Source organism: Mastacembelus armatus, chromosome 24 (assembly GCF_900324485.2).
Source record: "Mastacembelus armatus chromosome 24, fMasArm1.2, whole genome shotgun sequence".
In the NCBI taxonomy this organism is placed as follows: Eukaryota; Metazoa; Chordata; class Actinopteri; order Synbranchiformes; family Mastacembelidae; genus Mastacembelus; species Mastacembelus armatus.
This window is the reverse complement of record NC_046656.1, coordinates 5823493-5847581: the sequence shown is the minus strand read 5'-3', so window position 1 is coordinate 5847581 and position 24089 is coordinate 5823493. Positions and strand designations below refer to the sequence as shown.

The 24089-nt window shown below is 38.5% G+C and overlaps 1 protein-coding gene across 1 annotated transcript in view; it reads left to right on the top strand.

The window, feature by feature from the left end:
* Positions 1-12509, top strand: part of opn5 (opsin 5) — a 28097-nt gene extending 15588 nt beyond the window's left edge. The window contains exons 3-7 of the mRNA XM_026318949.1: positions 2975-3094; positions 9948-10118; positions 10397-10731; positions 10830-11074; positions 12399-12509. Of these exons, the coding sequence (XP_026174734.1) occupies positions 2975-3094; positions 9948-10118; positions 10397-10731; positions 10830-11074; positions 12399-12465 (938 nt within the window). The 3' untranslated portion in view covers positions 12466-12509. The remainder of the gene's footprint in view (positions 1-2974; positions 3095-9947; positions 10119-10396; positions 10732-10829; positions 11075-12398) is intronic.
* The last annotated feature ends 11580 nt before the right edge of the window (positions 12510-24089 follow it).

Genomic DNA, 24089 nt, shown 5'->3' with positions numbered 1-24089 from the left:
CACAGTGACTGAACCAAGGTATTTAAAGTGAGGGACAAAACAAGGCACAGGTGAAAACAATGAACTAATTGGGTCAAAGTAAAGTGAACAGAAATGAAACAAAACTAGATCCTGCCATGATCCTTTTCAAAATAAAACAGGAAGTCCAAAACTGCAGATCATGACAAGTACACTATCCAGGGGATGGAGTAGTGTACTTATCAGGCCTGCGTGCAGTTCTGTCCTCCCGCATCGTCTCGATCGTCAAGTGCTCCAGCAAGATGCTGTTTTCTTGGATGGCGCGCTGTAATTCGCCTATGCTTTGCTCCATAACTTGTCTTACTCTGTCTGAAGTTGTGCTTTGTCCCGTTCTATTGCTCTCTGTGGTGCTTGCTCTTGCCCGTCTTCGTTCTCTCTCGTTCTGTTGCTCCCACTCATTCAGTCTCTTGAAGTCATGTGAGATACTTCCTTTTATACTCTGAGCCTTCCATATGTGTGGTCTCTTCTTCTCCATCTCAGTCAATCAGATATCAGTGGCAATTTGTCTGCACAGCTGATCCTGAGTCTGCTGATTATCACCTGCAAAAGCTCATAGAAGAAGAAAAAAGGAGAGGAGAAGGGAGAAGAAAGAGAAACAAAACAAGCTGAATTTGCCTGGCACATAACAAAGTTGTTTAATTAGGTAGTTTGTTGTGAATGATCAGATTACAATGGATTTACTAGCAAATAACTAAGCACCTGTGTCACATTAACCAATTTTACTATGAACTTTCAAGTGGCATGCTAACAAACTAGTGAGCAAAATTTGTTAGTGTTGTCATGGGCCTGCAGCAGGAGGAGGTTGTTGTGTCGATTTCCATGAGCCCTGCTCCTGACTTTCACAGGTCTGGTTAGGAAACTGTCATTGAACGGAGCTGTGGATGTGTTTTGGTGCAGGTGTAATGTAAACAAGTTAACGCTGGAATCATGGACTATTTATTTAAACTTTAACTTGAGATGATGATTTGACCAGATGATTTGTTCTGTTTGAGTAAACAAGTAAAATTACACTCAGCCCCTCTGTCAGTTATTTCTGCAGCTCTGATTATTCTTCAGGTGTTTTACCAACCACCCAGAACTGAAACTGAAAGGTGTCTTGGTTTTGGAGAGCTCTGTGTGTATACTGTATGTTCATGTGTGTCTGCCAAGGTATTGATGTGTGCACAAAGTTGGTTCACAAAGTCTTCCAGTGTTGAAAACAAACAATTTTTTCCTTCAGCTGCCCCTGACTAGGGGTCGCCACAGCAGATCAATTGATCTGCATGATTTGTTTGGCACAATTTCTATGCCCTGCACATGGAGAACATGCAAACTCCACACAGAAAGGCCCTGGCAAGGTTTTGAACCAGGAACCTTCTTGCTGTGAGGCAACAGTGTTCACAACCAAGCCACTGTGCTGTCAGAAAGGAGTAAGCTATATAGCATAAAAATCTAGTTGTTTTGCAGCCTAGGAGATCAAAAGGGGCTCACTCTTGTGCTCCAGTGTGGATGTGGGATGGAGACCATAACCATGTTATAAATACCTCCTTCACCACTCTCTTTTTTTGAAGTTGGTTGTGCACTGGAACTGTCAAAACCTGTCTTCATATACTGTACTTCTATATTTCATTTGCTTGTTGAGTGATGAGTCGAGCATGAATGTTGCTGCCAGTGGGTGATAGTTAAATGCTATTTAGGATTTAACACAATAACTCATTAACTTTGGAAGCATGGGTCATTTATATAACCAAATCTCTGCTGATCTCTTTGTCATCTTCACTCGTCCTGGTTTTGAAATGCCACTACATTACCTGACTTGCGGTCAGTTGTTTTCCTTAGAGCCTTTGATTGTTTCTTGTGATAGTTTAGTGCCAAAAAAAAAAAAAAAAATTAAAATGTTTAATTGCACAGCCCTAATGCTAACTCTAATTAATAAACTATTCTTTGTGATACTACAGACTGAAACTACTACTTTAATTTGCTGTATAATTATATGTTTAAGTTTTGTTTTTTAGTGTGTTAGATGTGTTATATGGACATGAGAAAAACCAGGGTAGTTTTAATCCATTTAATTAGAAACTAGGTACAATGTAATGATGTGAATAAAAGACCTACTATGTAGTGCTTTGCACTGTTGGTGCACAAGGACAATCCTATAATCTAATAATCATTATTCTCTTGTCATGTGTGGCATTTTGTGTGATGGGAAGTTAATATTTGTAATGCTGTATTCAGGGTATGCTTCCTTGAAATGTTTATTTTCTCCTAACTGCCCTCTCCTGCACCTTAATTCCGCTTTTTGTTTTGAGACAAATGATTAACTTGTGTTACACACGTTAAAGATGGAGACAATCAATGGTGTGGAACAGTGTTTTTCCTTTATTTTTTATTCTTATTCAAATTAATACAGCATTAATGAGTGATGGCTTTTACTGAACTGCTTCCAGCTTATGACTGAACTGATTTACTTCTGCTGTAAAGGCAGACTAGTCCCATAAGCAATAGTTCATGACATTCACCAAATTTAACAGGAAAAAGAATAAAGTACATTCTTTGTTCATAAAACCCAAACATGAAATGTCTGTCTATTAACAAAAGTGAACAAACACGTGCTTATGTGTATCTGGACAATGGTTATAACTCTATGTAACACCACTACAGTACTGCAATAGCACCTAACTACCATCGCATGGTGCTCATAACATGAGGCAACTCAATGGCTAGCTTCATTTAGCATTGCAAGAACTAACCCCATAAGCAACAAAATGTTTCGAGGGGGGGTACCTTTTATGTATTAAATATCCTGGGTGCTACACCTTCTTTCCTGTTTTGTTCATCTTGTAATTTATGTCCCATTTAGCTTTCCAACATGTCTGTTTTTCATAGAGCATTTGTAAAAGTAATAATAAGTTGGGATTATTCACATTGTGAATTGTAAATGGTATTTTTTCAAACACTCTCTTTTTGTGTGTTACAGGAATATTATCTGCGGTAGGAAATGGCTACGTCATTTATATGTCCATCAAACGCAAGGCCAAGTTGAAGCCTCCTGAGCTCATGACTGTTAATCTTGCCATCTTTGACTTTGGCATATCAGGTACTGTAATACATTTCATTGGAACAACGGTCAGGATTGACTCAAGTATAAATAGCGCTGAAAGTATTTTCTTGTTATTGCAACACACAATGTGGAGAAGTACTGGCTTTATCAAAACACTTTCAGTTACCACTCTAACGGTATTACAAGCTAGCTGCAACAAACACATGGATGGATACGATGTTTTACTGTCTCAATGGGCTCTGGTCACATGTTCTGGTCACCTATACAAGTCAGTTTGCTATCACCCACACAGCCCCTCAAAGGGGAAAAAATCTGTTTTATCACACACAATTGGAGGGAAAGACATGTTCAATAACTGATGTTTCCACTGAGCTGACAGGACTGGGATATTTAAGATACGCTTCCCCAGTTTGAGGATTTGCTTCTTAGCTACCTTGTGCTGTCATTGTAAACTGAGAATTGTTGTTTTGAACTATTGAATTATGAACAAGAAAATGACATTGCCTTAACCTCTGGCATACTGTGATGGCTACGCTTTGCTATTAGACCAAATAGGTTAATTTGGAAGATATTCACTAGAAAATTTAAATGAGTGCATAATTTGTTGCAATTCTTATGACTTAATATACCACACTAAATTGAAAACAGTTATTTGTGACGGGCTTTTTAAATATCCTGTGAAATCATCCTAAACGCTCTGCATTAGAAACAAAGAATTATCACAAGTTACAGTATGAATATATATAAAAATCTGTGTCACTATGTGCATGAGAAAAACATGACGTGCATGTAGTACAGATAAACACACTATTTACAAATACTAATATTTACACCATTTATAAATTAATGTCAGAAAGAGAAAACACAAGAAATATAAGACATTCAATTAATGTAATTTGGTACAGAAAATGTAATTAAAGTATATCTGATGACTGATAACTGAATTATTTTGCTAATGAAGAGGCAAACATACCTGGTGATATAACCACTGATGAAGGTAAAGACATTTTGCTGTGTATTTTAATACCGCACCATTTGCTGTGTCTATTTGATGTGCAAATGGCCTCTAAGCAGGAACTGTGATTCATAGGTGTTAGATAAATTCAAATGTTTACCCTCCTGTGACCTGATCCACCTTACTGTAGTATAACTGAAAAACTTCTGAATAGGGCCTATTGTGTATTGTGGAAATATGATTGTTGCTGTCAGTGAGCACAGTTTGCTCTAACCTTGACTATTTGATAAGGGCCCAGATGTCTTTCAGTGAAAATCCCGTCCCTTTTGTATTTCCATGAAAACTGATGTGTTAGGCTGCAAGCAGCCAGTGATCCTCATGCTGTACCAAGGTGCTGTGTGACTGTTACTCCTTGCAAGTAAAACTTCTATATAATCTTACCGAAGTTCGTCCTCTGAGTCTATTTGTTAAAGAATTTACCTAACAATAGGTATTTACTGGGAAAATTTGCATTTTCAATTATTCATATATTTTTTCACAGGGTGAACCAAAAAGAAGCTTTCACTGTAATGAAATAATTTCCATTCCCATAGTTGCACCCAGGCTGAGATGAGGCTGTTATGTTCTGGCTGCCTTTTAATTATTTTTCAGTTTGTTATTTGTTGCTTCACCAATCATATTCATTATTTATAATTTATTTTTTAAAAATGCTGCTCTATTCATTTAATTGCACCAACCAATAATACCATTGATTCACTGGCCTGGGATCAATTCAATTTGCGTTTGAGTTTCTCACTAAATAAACTAACGTGTCTCTGACTCATTTGTGGGCAGAACGCTTCTAGCCTTAGAGGAATTGACATTTTTATTCTGTCATCTTACATTACTGGACATCATTACCTTCAGCACAAGGATCAGCTTTTACAACTAAAGACTGAAATGCTTCCACATGTAAAGATAACTAGTAGTTATACAGTGGGTACGGAAAGTATTCAGACCCCTTTAAATTTTTCACTCTTTGTGTCATTGCAGCCATTTGCCAAAATCAAAAAAGTTCATTTTATTTCTCATTAATGTACACTCAGCACCCCATCTTGACAGAAACAAACAGAAATGTAGAAATTTTTGCAAATTTATTAAAAAAGAAAAACTGAAATATCACATGGTCATAAGTATTCAGACCCTGTGCTCAGTATTGAGTAGAAGCACCTTTTGAGCTAGTACAGCCATGAGTCGTCTTGGGGATGATGCAACAAGTTTTTCACACCTGGATTTGGGGATCCTCTGCCATTGTTCCTTGCAGATCCTCTCCAGTTCTGTCAGGTTGGATGGTGAACGTTGGTGGACAGCCATTTTCAGGTCTCTCCAGAAATGCTCAATTGGGTTTAGGTCAGGGCTCTGGCTGGGCCAGTCAAGAACGGTCACAGAGTTGTTCCGAAGCCACTCCTTTGTTATTTTAGCTGTGTGCTTAGGGTCATTGTCCTGTTGAAAGGTGAACCTTCGGCCCAGTCTGAGGTCCTGAGCACTCTGGAAGAGGTTTTCTTCCAGGATATCGCTGTACTTGGCCACATTCATCTTTCCTTCAGTTGCAACCAGTCGTCCTGTCCCTGCAGCTGAAAAACACCCCCACAACATGATGCTCCCACCACCATGTTTCACTGTAAGGATTGTATTGGGCAGGTGATGAGCAGTGCCTGGTTTTCTCCACACATAGCGCTTAGGATTAATGCCAAAAAGTTCAATCTTGGTCTCATCAGACCAGAGAATCTTATTTCTCATAGTCTGGGAGTCCCTCATATGTTTTTTGGCAAACTCTATGCAGGCTTTCATGTGTCTTGCACTGAGGAAAGGCTTCCGTTGGGCCTCTCTGCCATAAAGCCCCGACTGGTGGAGGGCTGCAGTGATAGTTGACTTTGTGGAACTTTCTCCCATCTCCCTACTGCATCTCTGGAGCTCAGCCACAGTGATCTTTGGGTTCTTCTTTACCTCTCTCACCAAGGCTCTTCTCCCACGATTGCTCAGTTTGGCTGGACGGCCAGGTCTAGGAAGAGTTCTGGTCGTCCCAAACTTTTTCCATTTGAGGATTATGGAGGCCACTGTGCTCTTAGGAACCTTGAGTGCTGCAGAAATTCTTTTGTAACCTTGGCCAGATCTGTGCCTTGCCACAATTCTGTCTCTGAGCTCCTTGGGCAGTTCAGTTCCTTTGACCTCATGATTCTCATTTACTCTGACATGCACTGTGAGCTGTAAGGTCTTATATAGACAGGTGTGTGCCTTTCCTAATCAAGTCCAATCAGTTTAATTAAACACAGCTGGACTCCAATGAAGGAGCAGAACCATCTCAAGGAGGATCAGAAGAAATGGACAGCATGTGAGTTAAATATGAGTGTCACTGCAAAGGGTCTGAATACTTATGACCATGTGATATTTCAGTTTTTCTTTTTTAATAAATTTGCAAAAATTTCTACATTTCTGTTTGTTTCTGTCAAGATGGGGTGCTGAGTGTACATTAATGAGAAATAAAATGAACTTTTTTGATTTTGGCAAATGGCTGCAATGACACAAAGAGTGAAAAATTTAATGGGGTCTGAATACTTTCCGTACCCACTGTAGTTAATCCTACTGGGCTGGCAGGAAGCTGTAATGAAAAGATGCTATTGAGTTGCATTGTGCAACACAGGGTTCTTTTTTGTGTGAAATGCTGTGACCATTGCATGCAATGCTTAAACAAGGTAGTGCTTACCTGTGCATCAAATTTGGATGGCCTATCTATATGGTAATTTAGAAGCCATTACCCACCACTGAGAATAGGCATCTTAGAACCACGTCACTTGTTTGGCAATCTGGCAAAAAAGGGCTAATTTAAAATATATTTATGAAAATGGAATTATAGCAAGAATGTTGGTTATCAATCTGCATTTCTAATTGAATATACTGTAGGTGTATTTTCTTATAGAAAATATTGTACACAGCTGCTTTGTACAGCATAAAATGTGAGTCTGGCTGGGTGATATGACAGTCTTGATTGTGCTTGTGTGGGTTTTCTCCAGGTACTCTGGTTTCCTCCCACAGTCCAAAAACATGTATGTCAGGTTGATTGGTGACTCTAAATTGCCCATAGGAGTGAGCGTGAGTGTGTGTGGTTGGTTCTGTCTGTGTGTCTCTATGTGGCCCTGTGATGGACTGGTGACCTGTCCAGGGTGTACCCCTGCCTTTCACCCAAAGAGAGCTGGGATAGGCTCCAGCAGATCCCTGTGACCCTGGTTAGGAATAAATGGGTATAGAGAATGGATGGATGGATCTATATATACACACAGATGTAGAAATTTTATGTAGATTGCATCAAAACCTAAAATGACATTTAGATGAATACTGGCATGAGTGTTAAACCTGTTGGCCTTGACTTTACACCAAATAAAATTTAAATGGCAAAATCCCAGTGAAAATCTTGTAGTGCTGATGACAAAAGCCCCTTTTTATTTTCGATTATTTCAGACCATAGGAATGAAAAGCAGGAATACACGTGACAGCTCGAGACAACTTGTGATGAAAGTGCTGTATTGCATTATTAAGGAAGGACACAAAGGAGGAGGAGGACCACTGATCAATAACAGGAAAACAAATCTGCTTCATAGTAGTATGGCTTGTAAAAGCTTGTTGGAAACGTAACGGTCCTGAAAGTGTGCCTGAGACAGAGAGTGGTGGTATTTTCATGGTATTTGTGTGGACATCTTACATACACAACAAAGGTTAATGAGCACAGAACAAGGCTCCAGTGTACTCCTTAGTGCAGAAAACCAGTGTATGTCATATGTGGGGCAGATACTTGGAATGCTGGACAGACCAAGAGCCTAGTGCCCTGCCACGCCTAAGCTGCATAAAATGGACAAACACCAAAACCTCTCGAGGCAAAACATGAGGAGCCAGATGTCTTCCTGGAATCACGGAAAACCCAGTGTGGTTTGCATGCTTACTTTCACGCAGCTGCTCACATGTTCAGAGGCTTAACAGCACATATGCATTCTTAGTCACATTAGTAACAGAAAAAAACTTTCAGCTCTCTAAATCAGGCAACTTTTTTTCTTGCTATTTGGTTTGTCTAGGTTGGTGATGATCATCCTGCTTCTGTGGAAGCAATCACTGTATAGATGGAGAATATGTACAGACCTGACAATTGGTATCTAGGGTCTGAACCTCTGCATATGGTTGCAGTAGTAGCCACAACAACACTCCAAAACGTTAGCAGAGCACTGCAGGCTGAAAAATAATAGTGGAGGACATAAATTGTGAGATGAATTGAAATTATGAGATGAGTATGTCATACATGGCTGTGGTAGTACACTTGATTGCCTGACTCAACAACCTCTTACATTCAGCTGGTGAAAAGATCCATACCAGCTATCCTGGAAGGAGGCTATTTCTTACTAGGTAACTCGGCAGTTCAAAAATATTTCTTAAAGCTAATAGCACTATAGGTCATTTAAACCTTTGTGCACTGTAGTCTAAGCAGAGACAGGCCAAGAAGCAGGACTGTTATATAATCCTTGCCTTGCTCTTGATGCAAATAAGGGTAAAGTTAATTGTGATTTTATGTACACCAGAACCAAAAGGGTGACCTCATAATCTTTAGGTCCTACCCTGCTTAAACTAATATCAGTAATGGAGAATGTATTCAGTCTTGATTCAGGAGAGTGTTTGTTCTGTATATTTATAGACAAGACAAAGTTATTAGCAGATGTTTCAAAATGACAAAACAAAACTGCAACATAGTGTGAAAATATTGGTTTTAGACACTTTGAGAGACTACTCTGGTTAAGTATGTTTTTCATCAGGATCAATTTTGATCAGCAAGTACATAAAGTGTTCTTGTAAGCTACCAGTAGGCTTAATGAGGGAACAGGTCAGCCAGAAAGGATTAGTGAGGATTACAGCACTTAGGATAACATATTAGGCGAGCGGAAAAAATAAATAATAAATAAGTAATTATAATTGATATAGAACTACTATATAACTATGATATATAACTACTAGTTTCAGTAATGTGATTTAGTAACATTTAAAATATATACATTTTTCTGACATTTTTAAAATACAAACAGGTTTTCTTTTCACTGTACTAGTTTGTGCATGTTTGTGGCGCGTTAAAAAAAATATTAGAATTCTTCCTACCATTAGTTTTCATAAGGAGTTGTGGCTGTTTCACACCCTAAATCAGAGTCCATCAGCACAGCAACTGCATTAAATAACAGACCGAACAGATATCTTCATTTCTCTGTCTTCGTTTCTGTCCTGTGGTCCCTGAACATGCTGCAGTGGGTTGTAATCAGTTGAAACTTCCATACACGTAAGTAAAGTTGCAGAATTTTAAACCGAATCTGGGTCACAAATATATCAAAAATATCAACCCATCAGCTATAACCGTTTATTCTAATTAGGGTCCCAGGGATCTGCTGGAGCCTATCCCAGCTCTCTCTGGGTGAAAGGCAGGGGTCCACCCTGGACAGGTCCCCAGTCCATCACAGGGCCACATAGAGACAAACAACCTCACACACTCACACTCACTCCTATGGGCAATTTAGAGTCACCAATCAACCTGACATACATGTTTTTGGACTGTGGGAGGAAACCAGAGTACCTGGAGAAAACCCACACAAGCACAGGGAGAACATGCAAACTCCACACAGAGAAAGGCCCCTGATGGGTTTCAAACCAGAGACCTTCTTGCTATGAGGCATCACTGCTAACCACTCAACCACCATGCTGCCCTGTATGTATAGATATATATGAAGAAGATAGGACAGGTAGAATGGATAGATAGAGAGAGAGAGAAAGAGGGAGAGAGGGAGAGAGAGAGAGAGATAAATGGATAGATAGGAAGAAAAAAAGAGCTTTTGTCTTCCTCATTTCTATCATTTCTCTTGTCTGTCCTTATAGTGACAGGGAAGCCTTTCTTCGTTGTATCTAGTTTCTCCCACCGCTGGTTGTTCGGCTGGAAGGGCTGTCGTTTCTATGGCTGGGCAGGCTTCTTCTTCGGTTGCGGGAGCCTTATCACAATGACGTTGGTCAGCCTGGACCGGTACCTGAAGATCTGCCATCTGAGATACGGTACATTGGGATATCCTTTAACAGAGTCTCATCAACATTTGAATTCCATGCCCACCTATGACTGTCTCTGTAATTGAATTCAGTTGGAATAAAAATAAGAAACTGACCATGTGTAGATTCAAGTCCATGAGTATATCATTCATTCGACATATTGTGTAATATTTTCTAATTGCAAACCAGAAAAGAATGAACCCCTGCAGACCACCTGACCCCTCTTTGTTTTAATGTCTCTCTCACTACTATGCTATTATACTTTCTCTCCATGCTTTCACTCTCAGGCACATGGCTAAAACGCCACCATGCCTTTGTGTTCCTGGCCTTGGTGTGGGCATATGCAGCCTTCTGGGCAACCATGCCTCTTCTGGGCTGGGGTAACTATGCTCCAGAGCCTTTTGGGACCTCATGCACACTGGACTGGTGGTTGGCGCAGGCATCTTTATACGGCCAAAGCTTCGTCATGGCCATGCTGTTCTTTTGTCTCATTTTTCCCACCGGCATCATCGTCTTCTCCTATGTCATGATCATCTTTAAGGTCAAATCCTCTGCAAAGGAAATATCACACTTTGATGCCCGCATCAAAAACAGCCACAATCTTGAGATGAAACTTACAAAGGTGGGTGAGAGGCTGGAGTGAAGGTGCAGGAAGAGAAGCCCCGTACAGGTGGTGTTAAAGCTAGATCTGTGATATGAATGCTTTGTATCCTCTCCCAGGTGGCAATGCTAATCTGTGCAGGCTTTTTGATAGCCTGGATTCCTTATGCAGTGGTTTCAGTGGTGTCTGCGTTTGGTGAGCCTGACTCAGTGCCCATCCCTGTGTCTGTTGTTCCCACACTGCTGGCCAAGTCCTCAGCCATGTACAACCCCATCATCTACCAGGTTGTGGACCTGAAAAACTCCTGTGCAGCATCCTCCTGTTTTAAGGGCTTGAAGAAACGCAGGCATTTCAGAAAGCCAAGGTAATGGAGACATAACATTATTTTTCTGGACTGTATGACTGGTTACTTGTTGATAAAATCAAAGTTGAATTTCATTCATTCTGGATAATGACTGGCTGTGAGGCTATCACCTGACTATATACATAAGAGAGAATAAGGCCATTATAACCACACACTTCTCACTATTCCACTTCCAGTCTGTTAATATGCAATATGCACATGCCAGTGCTGTTTGCTGCTCTGTCAGTCACACCATGTGGAGCTTCTTTTCTCTCTCTGCTATACAGCAGTAAAACAGATACAACTCATTCTGTAAACTAAGAAAAAAACAAAGTGCCATGTTTCTTACACTATCAGGGTCCCAGTTTATCTGTTATAAGCAGTTAATTACCTTGAAAGGTTTACAACCAATTATCACCAGTTAGTTAAGTTTTTATATTTGTGGTCTTATAACTAAACAGCTTCAAAATATGTACAACTTTTTTGCTTAGTTACTCTACATAAATTTTATACAGTGAATATACAGTACTTCTTCTGCATGCCTATTAAAGAATAAATGGCAACCTTCAGCCTTCTGTATGAATGTGGGCTATGTGTTCTGCTTATCCTGCTATTGTTGCATTGCAGTGAAACCTCATTCAGAGCTTTTTGAAGAATGCTGCACTCCAATCACATTCTCAAGGGCATCTGGCAGTGAGGTCTGTCAGACCAGCCTAAAAGTCAATCTGTACTGTCAGGAAGGCCACTGCACCATCCCCCTTCAGAATCAACACAGCTGCATATATGACATAAGTTGTATAAAGACTTGTCTTTTCCAGGAAGCAGTGTCTGTTACACATCTTGCTGTTTGGTCATGAGGAGTAGGCTAAATTACCTGTTGACAGGTGCTGAAGTATCAGTGAGAGTTACAGAAATCACTTGATTGCAGTGATTGGCTCAAAAGTATATGCAACAAATTATTAAGTTAATGGTACCATCATTTTTGTCCAGGCCAGTTTCATTAGCTTGTTTTTTTTTTATTTTTTATTTTTTTAAATGTTTCTGTTGAACCACGATTCAAAAGCTGATTTTCATTAATTAGTTTTCAGTAAATTTGTATTCATTATTACTTTTGTCAGTTATTTCAGTGACCATTGTGGGTTTTTCTTTCTTTAAGGGAAGGGTACCAAGAGTTTTGTCCACGTTTGTAGATGTCCCTGAGTAATGTAGGTTGAGGCTGTGTCATATGGGTCTGAAGCCTGAAAATGAAAGAACGCCGATTGAAGCACCAATAGATTAGAAGTGAACTTGCATGTTGTTACAAAAAAGTCTTACTGATGCATATGTTCTCTTGTTTTCCCTGCAGGTTCTACAGCATTTCTGGCTCATTAAAGGACATGCCACCAGCCAGAGACAGTCCCATCGAGATGTGAGACACACACTTTAAACTACAGTGGGTACGGAAAGTATTCAGACCCCTTTAAATTTTTCACTCTTTGTGTCATTGCAGCCATTTGCCAAAAATCAAAAAAGTTCATTTTATTTCTCATTAATGTACACTCAGCACCCCATCTTGACAGAAAAAAACAGAAATGTAGAAATTTTTGCAAATTTATTAAAAAAGAAAAACTGAAATATCACATGGTCATAAGTATTCAGACCCTTTGCAGTGACACTCATATTTAACTCACATGCTGTCCATTTCTTCTGATCCTCCTTGAGCTGTAAGGTCTTATATAGACAGGTGTGTGCCTTTCCTAATCAAGTCCAATCAGTTTAATTAAACACAGCTGGACTCCAATGAAGGAGCAGAACCATCTCAAGGAGGATCAGAAGAAATGGACAGCATGTGAGTTAAATATGAGTGTCACTGCAAAGGGTCTGAATACTTATGACCATGTGATATTTCAGTTTTTCTTTTTTAATAAATTTGCAAAAATTTCTACATTTCTGTTTTTTTCTGTCAAGATGGGGTGCTGAGTGTACATTAATGAGAAATAAAATGAACTTTTTTGATTTTTGGCAAATGGCTGCAATGACACAAAGAGTGAAAAATTTAAAGGGGTCTGAATACTTTCCGTACCCACTGTATGTGACCTACCTCATCTATATTGGACAGTTTGCCTTGTTCCCTGCCCTACCTATACCCAGTCACATGCTGTCTGTCATGTCTCTTTGTTGCTAGTATTTTCTGAGTCTTGCTGCTTGTTTTCACACCTATGTAGAATCTGTGAGTTTTTTCTGCAACATTCCACCTCCTCTTCCACAGAAACTCATCTTTCCCACAAGGTTTCCTTTAACAGGTGGAGTTGTTTTGTCTCTACAGTGGTTACAACATGTCAGTGACATGTTGCATGAGCTTTTTTGTTAATTCTTTTGTGAACTGACTTTTTTTTTTGTATCACAGACACATGAATCATGTTTGAGATGTGTCTGCAGGTTTGCAGACTAAGTTTTGAGTCCCACCTGGAGCTGTAACTTTTTGTGTCAAAAGGTGAAAATTTACACTATATGTATGGGCTTCTAAAGCTGGACTACAAATTAAAACAATCCAAAAAAAAAAAAAAAAGAGAAATCAACCAGACGTGAGCCATAATAAATCAGGTTAAATCTAGTTCAAAGTTGTATTTTAACTGTTTGTATGGGCTGTTGTCTTTTTGTACTTCTACACCTGTGACTTGTACACTGAAGTTTGAATGTGGGAGAAAGGCAGGTTAGCTGCTCCTCCTGCTACCATTTCTTATGCTAAGCTAATTATGTTGTAGCACTAGCTCTATACTTAATGGAGAAACATGAGCGTGATGGCTCCAGACAGAGTGCTACATCATACAAGATGAGGCTCATGTGCTCGATGAGGGGAAACATACTAGCAAGCTGAAGAACAAGCACAACACAGTATGGCTTTGACAATAGTGTTTAATCAATGAGTAGCAGTCACATCACTGTGAGAATATAAGTGTAATGTAGAAAGTGAAAACTCATTTGTACTGAAGTTTTCTTCAAATGGGGTTTTCACAATCAGAGTATGAAATATTCACACTTTATCAAGTGCTTTTAGCATTTCATATGGATGCTAAATGCACATATAAAACATGCCATGATTCATCAATGCAAAGTTCAACACTAAACAAAATCTGATATAATCATCATAGACAAGCATATCCTGTTTTCAAAATGAAAAAGGATAACTCTCAACAAAATTCAGCTCAAGTATGATAAAATATTACAAACACTTGTATCCAATACAAGATCACTTATGATTCAAATGAGGTTACTGTTTATACATTGGATATAGTAGATTTCATCATTTATACATCATAATGTTAGTATTACATAACAGTATTGCATAGTATTACACTTTCCAAAATATTTGCACAAAGGCATTGAAAAAGTACTCTATTATTCAGCATAAGAATTTTGCACTAGCTCAGTATTACTTTATTTCTGCATTGTCTCCATTCTTTCAATATTTCTGGTCTGATTGGACTTTCGTATCATCTTGCTTGCTTTGTCTATAAATTATTAATGTGTTGACAAATAAAATCATATTTAAGAGTATTGTTTTATGGTTTCTTTCCTGTTTTAGTGGGTCAATAAATATTGATAAATGGAAAATAAACAGCGAAGTGATCGGGCCTGTTAGTTAATGGAGACTACAGTAGTATTGTTCCTAAGCACTGATTCCTAATTTTGGTCCATGGGTTTATGTTTGTGTTTGTTTCTCATATTTTTTTAAACAAGGCCGAGCAAGGTCTGCTGCAGAGCAAACGGAACAAGAGCATAAAATAAATGAATGAAACGCTAGCAGTGTGTGTGAGTGGTGTTTCACAGCTGGGAGAGCCTGGGGATTGTAACGGGAAGTGTTACATTGTTATATATATTTCACAAATACATTCTTTAAGCTCTTTTTGGGCATTGTTAACTAAGGACAATTAAGTTAGTGTTAGTCATTAGTTATTGGCGTAACTAAGGAATGGATGTGAGGACATCAACAATAGCTCCATACTGTATGTGGACCCACTTAATGTAAATTCCTTGGATGCCTGATAATCCTAAACACATATTCATTTATTGTAATAGTATTAATTACTTTTTGTTGCACTATATTTTCTATTATACATAACCCAGGGCAGATTAAAGATATTCTTCACCACATAGTCATGCATATCTACATTTGGAAGCTGCAAAGTTTGGCGCATCTAAATTCTCTCACTTGCATCTTTACTGTGTGTCCTAGTCTCTCATCTGAAGATAGGAACAGAGAGGGCAAAGCAATTCAAAAAAGTGGGGCCAGGGACAGGCTTGCTGCTGTTGTTGCATCACCTCTGCTTTTAACAATAGCACTTGGGAACTGAAGCCTACATTGATTTTGAAAGCAAAATTTTCCCATTTTTCCTTAATATAGGATTAAAGCTGGGGTCTCCTTTGTTGCTTTGTGGACTGTGGACTGCATGCAGGTCAGTTTAGCTGTACATATCATTCAGCAGTAAAGGTTCTTTTGTAGATGTGCAAGTTTGTACTGCCATCCCACCAACAAAGTGGATGGCCACTCTATATAGTCTGGATGATTTCCAAAAAGGATGATGTTAGGTAAATTCTTTTAACAAATAGACTCAGAGGACGAACTTCGGTAAGATTATATAGAGGTTTTACTTGCAAGGAGTAACAGTCACACAGCACCTTGGTACAGCATGAGGATCATTCTGCCCACAAATGAGTCAGAGACACGTTAGTTTATTTAGTGAGAAACTCAAACGCAAATTGAATTGATCCCAGGCCAGTGAATCAATGGTATTATTGGTTGGTGCAATTAAATGAATAGAGCAGCATTTTTAAAAAATAAATTATAAATAATGAATATGATTGGTGAAGCAACAAATAACAAACTGACAAATAATTAAAAGGCAGCCAGAACATAACAGCCTCATCTCAGCCTGGGTGCAACTATGGGAATGGAAATTATTTCATTACAGTGAAAGCTTCTTTTTGGTTCACCCTGTGAAAAAATATATGAATAATTGAAAATGCAAATTTTCCCAGTAAATACCTATTGTTAGGTAAATTCTTTAACAAATAGACTCAGAGGACGAACTTCGGTAAGATTATATAGAAGTTTTACTTGCAAGGAGTAACAGTCACACAGCACCTTGGTACAGCATGAGGATCACTGGCTGCTTGCAGCCTAACACATCAGTTTTCATGGAAATACAAAAGGGACGGGATTTTCACTGAAAGACATCTGGGCCCTTATCAAATAGTCAAGGTTAGAGCAAACTGCTCACTGACAGCAACAATTATATTTCCACAATACACAATAGGCCCTATTCAGAAGTGTTTCAGTTATACTACAGTAAGGTGGATCAGGTCACAGGAGGGTAAACATTTGAATTTATCTAACAGATGATTTCTCAAATTTTAACCAATCAAACCAAAGGACAGTTTTCCACTTCAGCTCAGTTTGTCTTCAATGACAAAAGAAGGTAGCAGCATTTCTGGATCTTGTTTCTACATGCTTCTTCTTGCATCTGTGAATGGCCATATTCAATGACATGGTTTTCAGTGGGGTTCCTGAACCTATACAGTGATCATCACTGCAGAATCGTGTCTGTTTTTACAGCACTGCTGCCAGAGAGCCTAGAGATTCCAACCATTCCATTTTCAGCCTTGTCTTTTGTGTAGCAATTGATTTCTTTGAATTTTTTTAAAATACTGTTACAGACAAAGAAAGTTCCTTGAAGTTTTACATTGAGAAATGTCATTTTTAAATTCTTCAACTATTTGCCCTTTAGACTTCTTTAGACTGAAGGCCGAGGCTGGCATAGCATCAGAGTCCCAGAGGTGGGTGTCCGGACCTGTCCTTAATTCAATTCAATTCTGTTTTATTTGTATAGAGCCAAATCATAATACAATCATCTCAAGGCACTTTACAAAAACAAAAACCCCAACAAATCCCTTATGAGCAGCACTTGGTGACAGTGGAGAGGAAAAACTCCCTTTAACGGAAGGAAAAACCTCCAGCTGAACCGGACTCAGTTTGGGGTGAGTGGATGATCACTCTCCACTTATCAGTACTGCAGGATATTGACAGCTGCCTCTGTCTTTAACTCGATGTTTCTGGACACAGCAGACACAAGTTAAGAATGGATATGGTACAATACCATAAAACCAAACAATCAATGGAGCTGTGAGATCTGCAGTGTGAAACTTTAAATATCTGTAAAATTATCAACTTCAGTTTTTGTCTCACTTTGTTTCACTTTGTAATTAGAATTATTGACCAAAGCAAACGGTTCAGATCAAGAAAAAAGTATGTTAAACATTTATGTGTTTATTAACATTCATCTGATTTGCTGCTGATGATGCCTGGAGTAAATGTAAACCTTACATGTGAAAGGCAACCTAAATTTCTGATTTACTTCATTAAGATGAAGCTGAATTGACTAAATTTACCAGCCAGGCATTCCCTTGTCTGTGAGGAAGCAGCAGCAACGTCACAGCAGAGAAAACTGCAGTGACATATAGAAAAGGTCAGGACTGAATCACAGATATTTCAACTGTAATCACTTCCATATTTCTGGTGTTCTGCAGCTTATAATGTCACCACTAAAATGGGAGAGTGAAAATGTGAATGTGCAAATGTGAATGAGTTTAAAAGTGACAGTATGTTACAATCTCTACTATATTCACTCTATCTATAGATATCTCTTTGGAATATAAACAAAAATAGATAGGATGAAATGCAAAATCACTACTTCAGTGTACTGTAGTTTAAGATATATAAATAGTGCAGAATACAAAAAAAGAAAGTTAGCAGTCTAGCTGCTCAAAAAAATGTCATTCTTCTTTTATCCATTATCTATCTATACCCACTTATTCCTAATTAAGATAAGAAAAACCTTTATTTGTCCCACAATAAGGGAAATTGCATCGTTGCAACAGAAAAGTACAAGTACACAGCAGAGTGCCAGCAGTAGCAAGATGTGAGATAAATAAGAAATTTAAAATATTAAAAAAATAAAAGTGGAATAAAAGTGGAATAAAACTATAAAGCTACAAAAACTATAAGTGTGTAGATATGTGCCTATGGGTATGTACAGTACATGGACATCAATGGATAAATAAATAAATACCAGGTAAAGTGACTGCAGTATATTGCACTGATGTGATTTACCTTATGATACAGTATTGCACATGATCACAGTAGATGGATGAGAAATGTACAGTAAGTCATATTCATTGTAGAGTCTGACAGCAGCAGGAAGGAAAGACCTGTGGAGTCTCTCCTTCCCACAGCAAGGGTGGATCACTCTGTCACTGAAGCTGCTCTCCAGGGCAGACAGGGCATCCTGCAGGGGGTGAGACTCATGGTCCAGCATAGATGTTAGTTTAGCCAGGACCCTTCTGTCCCCACCTCCCTCACTGAGTCCAGAGGACAGCCCAGGACAGAGGTGGACTGATGATGGACTGGCAGATGGCAGAGATTGATACTATGTGACCTGACCTTTTATTACTGTAAATGTAAAGATGCCTTAAGTATGTGGAAATACGTTCATATTGTCCTCAGCAGAGTCACATGTCCTCCGTGGCTCTACTGAGGACACTCTTGCTGACCTGAAGGACAACACTCAACAAAGGAAAATACACTGAACCTGTCAACTCCTCACAGCCTTTCATCCCTCCCTCACTCACACATTACTTTCAGCGGGCACCCATGCTACTCTCCCTCACCTACTACCCCTTACCATACATCACCCCCATCGCCCACCCCTACTCATACCTATCACTCTATCCACCTTTCACCTACCCCTCATCATCCTGCATCACCTACCTCCACTCCAAGAATTCAAAGTTCAAGGGATTTTATATTAAAGTATTACAGAGTACAGTTCATAGTGAAGCAAAACAGTGTCCCTCCAGGAACCATGGTGCTGGATAACACACTACAAATTCTACAAGTATTTGTGCATAGAAAAACTGCACAAGCTGGACAACTGCACGCATACAAGCAGTATAGACAGTACATTAGACAACCACACTAACCACCTCTCACCTACCACTCAACTACACCTTGAGTACCCATCACCTACTACTCACTCTTACCACCCCTTACTCTCACCACCACCCTTCAGCCCCCATCCACCACCACGTCTCATGAAGCACTCACCCTCACCATGTTACATCTACCCTTCACCAGTTATATTTGAATCCAAGCGTCGGTAACTTACTCTGTACCCTATAGCTGTGTCATAACCCAACCCTAGGAGACAGGGTTGCATAGCCTGATGTTTGTCAAGTCTCCATCTCTCAAGCATAAAGTTGTTTCTTAACATTTGCGTCCTTGTCCTGCCCACAAGAAAAAGATGCAAAAAGAACCTGCAAGAAGAGAGGAGTCATTTTCCTGACATTTGCTCATGCTGACAAAGATGTCTTTTTATAAATTCAGAGGTTTAAGACTTAATAAACAGTTACTAATGTGTAGCTTACTGCATGTAAATTATGATTTTTTAAAATCTTATTCCTTCATTTGATTCCCTAGGGTGAGAGGTGGATTGCACTCATGTGTCATGTGCAGACCACTACAAGCATGTCACCGCATAACTAGGGCCACAGATTAATGATATGATAAAGATAGTTTACTACCCCTTAAATCACAGACACTGTCTCCTTGTCACTGATGTCCTAGAAAATGATTTAGAAGAACTACATAATGTGTCAGCACATCAGCATTCCTAAAAGCACAAGACACCTTGACAATCACCTTTGTTTTGTAATTACACCCAATTAGAATTGTAGGTTTCATGTATGATGGCCATATTAAATATATTTTGTTATCGCTACCCTACTTATACTTACTGTGTACACACATCATTGCTGGGATCTGCCCAAATCCCTCTAATGCCTTGTTTACATGAAAGGGCATGTCATGTTGAAAGTGGTTCAGTAGGTTAGGGTTACTTGTGGGATGTAAGTTTGTTAAAATCAATCAAACTGTCTTTCAAGTAGCCTCGTAGAAAATCCTAATTTAAAAAAGGTATTAATGTACTGATATTCAAAACAGAAAATAGTCAGACCTATACTTAAATCAGCCACATTGATTTAAATCATAAATCATAAACTACTGCATGAATCAAGTCATTGTTAAATAATGTGAAAATGACTTTTTTAATAATGGATAACTAAAATGACATTGATACTCACTGTATGCTATTTTAATAGAGACTGACAAAACAGACCTTTTGCAGAGAAGTTTTTATTGGAGTTTAGGCGCCATCTACTGGGCAATAGCAACAACTGACTGCACAGGCTGACCAAGAAATCATTTGATCTTAGTTAGACACTTAATAACTTAATTTCTTGACTACTAAGCATGGTCAAACTTGGCCATGATAATACAGTTAAAGTTACACAGAATACAGTCAGTTAAATTAGGGTGGTTTTAAAATAAAAACTAAATGAAAGCAAACTACTTCACTACTTAACCAAAGTAAGTGGAACACACAAAGCACTGTGGGCTTTTACATTATTACACTGGTGATGCTTACAAAACAATGATTAAATGACAGTGAAACAACATAAGCATAGAGACATGCAAAGTGCAATCATGGACATCATTATGTTACACAGATCTTTTTCGAAATCACTCACATGTAATAACTAATGACACATGAACTGCATCCTCAAATGTCATGTGACTAAAATCACTTGTGTATTTGTGTAGCCACTCACATGCAGGCTCCAATGAGATCAGCTTCAAATAGCAGACAGTTGAATGCTGTGAATCCACAAGGTGGAGCAGTTGCCCTTTGTTTGCAGTTTTAAAAAGTTACTTCAGCATTAAGAACATTAATGACTGCAAATTTGTAAAATTGTTTTGCGTGCTCTGAAAATTAAGCAGTGCATTTTCCCCCTCTGCTGATAGGCCCTGGATATTTTTTGTATTTTCTCTAAAGGAATATTTTTCAGAAATAATCACAGTGGCCCAGTAGGAGATATCACAGGCATAATGGTGCCCCACACTGCACTGCATGCTGCATTCATCCTTTCCTTATCTTCCACTTTTTTCTCCCTTATCTCTCTTCTTCCAGTTTCTGTGATATCTGCCCCCAGAAAGACACCCACTCTCCCTCATTATGCTGTACATTTCACCATTTTGCTCTCCCTGCTTTTTATGTTGGTGGGAGGTTGGAGAGGGAAGGAGGGTGGCTGGAACTGGAATTGAAAATGTCCCCTGAATATGTGCAGAAATAAGCAGTGTCAACTTGCAGTAGGTGTCAGTGGAGGGTGATGGTGGCAGTGGCAGTGATGGCCTCACTGCAGAGCAGGGTAGCAGGCTGACAAGCAGCAGATGAAAACCAGGGCTTCTATGAATATTTCATCTCTGGAGCGGTTTAGACCAGGAACCAGGGGAGAATATAAAGACTTTGGCAAAAAAGTATCAGATTGAGAAAAACTGTAGCCTCCACTTTCCCCGCCTCTCCTGTTTGATTTTTTCACCTCCTGCTTTTTCTAATTAGGACCCTGTAACATAATGCATTTAAGAGGCAGATGTGAGATTATTGTTGCTTCTGCTGCCTTGTTAGAGCTCAGAAATGCACAAAAGCACATGTAGGTGTGTGTGGGTTTGAAGTTACCTTATACTACTAGAATTCAAAGTAAAATATTACACTTTTTACTACACAACTTTTCTTTAACAGTTAAATATAACTTTGCAGTTTAACATTTTATGTATATAACATATGATTTTTAAATATGATCCATTATTACAGCTTAAACCATGCCCAAAAGAATATAAGTCAGTTTAAGCTCCATTTTAACCACCTACAACATTAAATGTTACTGCAACAGTAAAAATACTCCAGGACATAATGTAACACTAACATTGTTATTAACAGCCTTTACCTCTGACACCTAAAGTGCATTTTGATGCCCAGGCTGATTCTTTTCAACTACTATTCAATAATGTAGGCAAGATCTGCTGAGTACACACAGTACTGTCCATCTTGCCACTTTTATCATTTCACATGTTCATGTGTGGAGAGTACAACCACCATTTTCTTTTATTTGTCAAAGAACAGGACCACTGGAGCAGATAGTTAATTTGCTAAAGGAAACTTTGATTGATTTAATTTGTGGAATTAGGAAACCATGAGCAGCAGCCGATGCCGAAGTTTTACTTCACTTCACTTATGTTTAGGTGACAAATGTTATTCCTTGTGAACAGGGGATTATTTAGGACATTTGCATTGGTTGCAGTGTAGAACAGCTGTAACACACAGTCACAGATTGTAGAAGCTGAACTTGGGCATCACTCAATATTATGAAAACTCCAGGATCCTGCTGGACCAAGGTTACCTGCAGCTGTTAGAGGATGAGGTCAGAAACATAGAGATGTGACTGTCATACTTTTTTGTTATTTGCTGAATATCCTCATAAATATCATGGAAAGAGTAATGTAACTTCACCATCAGTAAACTAAAGGTGACATATATTTATATTTTTGATCACCGTTATAAATTGCTTTTCCTCCTTGACAGCACAGAGTTTTCATACAAATTAATGTACCTTTGTGCCCTGAAGGCAAATGAGGATAAAAAATGTAAAAGAAATCAAATGAAACCCTCCCCAAAACTTTTAAAATACACTCCAAAGTTAGAGGAGCTGACTGTATTTAAATTTCTAACAAATTCTACCTCACATCTTTATCACATTGTGATATATTAGTAACCCCTGAAATATCAGTCCAGAAGGGATTTGGGTTTGGGTTTCTTATAAAATGCATTGAGATGATTTTATTGTGATTTGGCACTATACGAATAACATTTAATTGAATTAAATTCAATTAAAAAGTCAACAGAAAATATTGAAGTTATGTTGACAAAAAATAAAATCTTCATGTTTAAACTCAGTAATTGTGATTAAAAACAGTCTAATATCTCAAGATAATGAAACAATTAATTTAGGATGTCAAGAAGAAATAAGCTATATGGACACTATGTGTTTGTGGCATCTACATCTACTGAAAACTGAAATTAAATAGACAGTAAATAGACAACAGAAACAAGTGGTTCATAGACAAAAGCATTTTTAATGAAAATCATGTTTTTTCTGTCAAGTAAAAAAGTCCATATGCATACTATTTACAGCTCAACATAGCAGGCAGTAGAAAAGTTTACATTTAAAATATTCAGAGCATTCAACAGCATACGTCTTCTAAGAAACTGAGACATTTCCATACATCATCGACCCACTATGGTTCTAGTTCTGATCAGTGGTGTTCAGCTCCCCGCTACCAGAAATGTACGTTATTCCAGTCTGTCCTCAAACTCTATTCACATCCATGTATATGTCCAGAGCATTTTTATTTGGCTGTCACTGCCAGAATTGAAAAATTGGGCAGTTACAGTAAAGACGATGCACTTGGCTGCTCAGTCACTGCGAAAAGCTGCGGTCTGCAATTATGGAAGACTGCTTGTTCATTTGCTGCTGCCGTGAAGGTTTGTGTTATTTCACACAGCTGATGTCGACATCTGAGAGGAAAGTAGAGTTCATGAGTGTACAACTGCAACAGGAGTCACACACATCACAAACATATGCACAAGCTTCCATGATGTATTTGCTTTTATTTATTCCTTATTAGATAATGTGCGTATTTGTGTAAGAACATAAGTGACTACCTTGTTGAAATTCTGTCAAAGGACCAATACATGCTGAAATATTGGTTGAGGTTAATCTGTGTAACTATAAATATTAGCATATTTGATATCACACTGCATAAAAGGACATTCTACTTCTATTTGATCTTTTTTGTGCTATTCCTATATCATTATAGACCTGGTAGTGACATACAGTATGCTGATTTAGGCCTGCAACTATTATTTTACCCAAACTGCTTGTTCCAAATTGAAATATATTCAATTTACTATTGAATAAAGCATAGAAAAGCAGTGAATCAGCAGTAAAGTGAGAAAAGTTGAGCATTTTTGTTTGATAAATAATGTAAAACATTGCAGCACTAGACTCTTGATTTCTCCAGACAGTAGACCAGTGAAGCAGCTTG